This window comes from Anarrhichthys ocellatus, unplaced genomic scaffold (genome assembly GCF_004355925.1).
Source record: "Anarrhichthys ocellatus isolate YVR2014 unplaced genomic scaffold, GSC_Weel_1.0 scaffold35, whole genome shotgun sequence".
Taxonomy (NCBI): domain Eukaryota; kingdom Metazoa; phylum Chordata; class Actinopteri; order Perciformes; family Anarhichadidae; genus Anarrhichthys; species Anarrhichthys ocellatus.
In genome coordinates, this window is record NW_022280065.1 from 1,865,295 (window position 1) to 1,870,078 (window position 4,784).

Here is a 4,784-nt window from a genome sequence, read left to right on the forward strand (position 1 = left end):
CCCCCCCCCCCCCCCCCCCGGGCTTGTAATTGGAAGAAGAGCGAGTGTAATCTGAAACCACGAGATGAGGGCGGACATTTTTTTTGGTTGATAAAATCATCCCTCTTCAACAGCGCTGAATCTAAAATTGACGATCATTTAAACATAATGTAGTCCTATTGATTTAATCGTAATTCAGTGATTCAGTGTAGCAAATATTTCTATTGATCCGCTGCGGCTTTATGTTCTTCACCTCATGAACCCCTGGAAACGATCTAATAAAAGTGAGGGGGGATTGGCATTTGATATTACCAGCAGTTATCTTTATATATATTCTTTTTATATTTCTCTCTCTCTTTATTAAAGACAGAACAAAGCGTTCCAATGTTCCAGTCTCTACACAGTGTAAGAGTGCGGAGGGGCTAATGTGATTAAACAAATGTGCCACTGCCTCCTGTGAGACAAAAAAAATAAAATCCTCCTAATCCAGGTCATCACAGGTGAAAACAAACCAGGTTTTATTAGAGGAATGATAGACATTTTGGAAGAGGCAGGGGTGGGGGGGGCAAAGTTTTCAAAGCCGACTGCTAAAACACGCACCCTATCCCAGCCAGGAGATTGGATTCCAACTACAGGCTCAGGGCAGCACCGCCGGGGTCACTACACAATCTGCACGGGTCAGCGCGACAAGCTGGTTTGACGTTCTGCATTAACTCACCCTCTCTAACCCGCAACACAAACCTGTGCTGCTCCACAGAAAGCAGGGGAACAGAGGGCCGCAAAGGGAACCACGCACCATCCTACAGAACATCTTTGTGAGAATTGCGAGGGAAAGATTACATTAAAATATAGGGTTGTGAAGAAATCTTCAAAGGGCCTGAAAAAAACCTACAATTTGGATCATGGACTTGGTAAATGGCCTGCTGCTTGTATAGCGTCTTGCTGGTCTTCCGACCACTCGCAGCCCTTCAGCACTACGTGTCATTCACCCTTTCACACCCATTAGTAGACTAATGGTGGGAGCTATTAACGTACTGTAGAGTAAAGTACATATATAAATGTACTGCACTCTACCTCTTCCTATATGTCTGTCAACAATGAAACCAAAGATGTGAGATATCATTAAAAGGCACATATACATGTTTGGGTATCTGGAGTCTCACCAACAGCCCAGTCAGAAAACATGTGATTCAACAAGCCAATCAGATGTGGCTCCCCTTCCTATGTCACATGCAGGCTCATTAGAATATCCCCCCCCCCACCCATATGAGTATCTCCTTTTGCAAAGTTGTGCCAATCAGAACAGACAGGGCTTTTCTTGGTAGGAGGTCTTAAAGAGACAGGCACCAAAATGGAGCGTTTCAGGCGGAGGGTGAATACAGGCATATTCAGACGGACCGTACGAGAAAAATAATGTGTTTTTTGAACATTAAAGCATGTTAACATGACCAAGTAGCAACCCCAAACACAAGCATGAACCTGAAAATGAGGAGTAGATGTCCCCTTTAAACGATGATTATGTGCATACAACAACATTTTTGAGGTTAGGATCATTCTATACTGTTTAAACAGACTTTTGGTAAAAGTGACTATCCATGTTATTAAGTCTTTACATACACTCACAGCTGCTCCCCCCCCCATCTCACATTCTGTGGTTTCAGCTTCATATTTACCCGACTTAAACATCTACATGTGGCCGCTGGACCCGATGGGATGCATTCAGGCTACGTCGTGTTTGGAAACATGATCGCGGAAAAAAAAAGGGCATGTTTGGCTCCGGCTAGCGTATACAAAAGCATATAGAGTCAGCTAGCCGCCACAAGCCACAGCTTTATTTAAAAACTTCACCCAACCTCAAATGACTTGCGGAAGTCAGTGAAGGAAGGTTATTCAGGGTAGCGGAGTGCTCAAAAACATCTGAAACATGCATTACAGCCTACAGGATACAAGCAGGGGGGAAATAAAGGCCGACATGTGCGAGCCGATCCGGTATCGACTCGCTCTGCTTCGTGACAAGCGGGAAACAGAGAAAGGAATGTTAAACACTGGTGGCACTGTAAATGTCTCCGCACAGCAATATTGGCAGCTGCAATGTCATTACAGTGCTTTAGTTTAGGTCTAAGAATGACAGCACTTGTATTCTGGCGTTAGTACAGGTGTAGCTGTCTCGCGAGCCCAGACTTCCCTCTACGCTTCATTTCACCCCCACTTTACCTCGGGGGCCTGTGTCGGAGGGGAAGTGGTTGCACTATAAAGACTTACAATAAGAGCTACTTTGTGCTAACAACTGCACACAATAAAACGAATGTCATCTGAGCATTTTGCCGGAAAGTTATTATTTTTTTAACGATATCTTATTATACAATTACTCACATTACACTCCGATCTCCACGACGGGGACCTCACAGAAACAGCATAATTGTGAGCGCTGCGATGTAGATTTGCGAGGCCTGCAACAATGATCACCTCTGTCGGAGGCTTCATGGGGGCTGTTGATGACCGCCAACAAAAACAACAAACCTCGCCAGCGCAATTATGCGTGTCCATTTGAACATAATATGGGAAGAACACGAGATGCGTGGGAGCGAGGGGGTGACTGCTTTGTCCCATGGGGGTGGGAGGTTTTGCGTGTGTGTGTTGGAGAAAGAATGCATGCTAGTGTGTGTGTGTGTGTGTGTGTGTGTGTGTGTGTGTGTGTATGTTGGCTGATTGAATGTGGGTGTCTGTGTTGCATGCTTGTGTGATAAGAGAACAGGAGCCGGGATCTAAAGAACACATGTTTAGGGTCCTTTTGAGAGCAGTGCTTTGAGTTGACAGTGCTATTTGGGTTTGGGGGGGTATTTCAAAGGGCTGCTCGGGATAAAAGGCGCGTCTCTAGAGCTTACGGTTGCTACAGAATTTCCGTTTCAATATTCCAACGTTTCAGAGTCATCCACTTTGGAGAGATTGCAGAGTGCATTGTTTTTCAGGCTAACTATGCGGCAGATACTTTATGCCATTTGCAGACTCTCGGGGACAAGTAGTTCATATTGTTGTGGTAGAGTTCAAAATAACTTTCAGGTTCTTGTTTGATTTGTTTGTGATTTATTACACTTTTATTTTATTTTACTGGAATAACCTCCAATACCCTTCCTGGCAACGGTGAATAGCAAAAAAGCTGTTACATGACAACCTCATAACATGATGATGTAAGTGTTTGATTCTTGCCGGAAATTAAATAATTCCAAGATCCCTGTGTCTTTCCTTTTTTTTTTTTAAATAGTTTTGGTCATACTTTCTATATATCATGACAGAGGTCAGGCAGTCAGATGATTGCACAACAACAACAAGCAGCAGCAGAGCAGATCAAAGTTGAAATCGGTAGAATTTGATGGATGTTAACGACTGTAATCATTTTTGCCATTGGCTTTCTCTTCCAAATAAACTTGTTTGAAACCTGCATGAGTGTCTGACGGCTCATTTCCTGCCACGTCTGATGACATTTTCGGGAAGCTGCCATGTTCCCACATCTCAACAGTGTCTTGGTGAGTGCTACTACTGATGGCCAACGCTGCTGGAAACAGGACCAGAGCTGTAATAACCGTAAACGTTATAAAAGTATACTTTAAAAGTAGCATTCATCATTTAAAAAAAAGGCTTTATGATCCTTTAGGGCACATAAAATGCGTCCTGTATTTCCTGGGATGCATGTAGCCTCAATAAGAAGGAACTGCAGTGAGATACAAGCTTTTAATCTGATGGCAGTGGAAGGATGGAGGCTGGCAGGCTGGCTCAGTCAGTCAGGGTGACCTCATGTGTTTGGCACAGGGAACGCCTATCAGGTTTCCCTCTGCGCAGATTCCAGCTCGCTCACTCCACACCAGCCCCGGGACCGAACCCCCCCGCCCACGCAAACCCCAGGGCATGTGTGTATAAGTGTGTGTGTGTTTGTGTGAAAGGGGAGATAATTGCATGTCTGTCTGTGTGTGAGAGAGAGAGAGAGAGAGAGGTAGAGAGAGAGATAAATTATATGAGATAAATTATTCAGAGGGAAAGAGAGACTGCAGGAGGGTGAGCTGTGTGTCAGACCCCTCCAGTGAACTCCGTGAACTCACCAGGGCTCCCACCTTCCTCACACCCCCCCCCACCACCACCACCCCCACCACCTTCCTCTCACACACACACACACACACACACACATCCCGCCCCCCCCCCACCACCACCACCTTCCTCAACGATACGCGTCCAGCACTCATGTTTCCTCTCAGCCTGTTATGTATGCACACGGTAATGTGGGCCATTGTTGTATGTTGGCGTTTTGAAAGTGTGTGAAACATCTCTCGCATTCCATGTTAGGAAGAAGAAACCCTAACTTGTTGAATTCCAAGTAAAGACGATTTAAATATGAATAATTCTTCGTCACGCTAAGCTGGAATATTAAATTAATTATCATTAAGGGTGAGGGTTCAATAGCTTTTTGCTAAATGTTAATTTAGTTAGTTTTAATAAAAATCGATTGCAGAAACAGTAACCTTGTGTGACCCGCTGTGAAACAATGGGCTCGGTAAGCAAACACTACTGGCAACAATCGCTATGGTAACAACACGGAAACACACACCCGGCAATCCTCTTAATAAAGCCTCGACGGGCCCAAAGGCTTCCCATCTCACAAATCACACCGGCAGAGAGACGCACAACGTTAAACAGATGCGACACACCGCTTGATGCTGCCACACATCAGCCAATGAGAGCGTCCTTCGTAACCCTTGAGTGGGGAATGATGGAGGGATGGGGGGGGGGGGGGGGGGGGGGGGGGGGGGGGGGAG

General features: G+C 45.3%; 1 protein-coding gene across 11 annotated transcripts in view; it reads right to left on the reverse strand.

The window, feature by feature from the left end:
• Nucleotides 1-4,784, reverse strand: part of rbms3 (RNA binding motif, single stranded interacting protein) — a 277,908-nt gene that overhangs the window by 185,355 nt on the left and 87,769 nt on the right. Inside the window, exon 1 of one of the 11 annotated variants that reach the window (XM_031866618.1) lies at nucleotides 2,353-4,097. The exons of the other annotated variants lie outside the window; for them this stretch is intronic. Within the exon in view, the coding sequence (XP_031722478.1) occupies nucleotides 2,353-2,589 (237 nt within the window). The 5' untranslated portion in view covers nucleotides 2,590-4,097. Of the gene's footprint in view, nucleotides 1-2,352; nucleotides 4,098-4,784 lie in introns of those variants that run through there. 11 annotated transcript variants of the gene reach the window in all.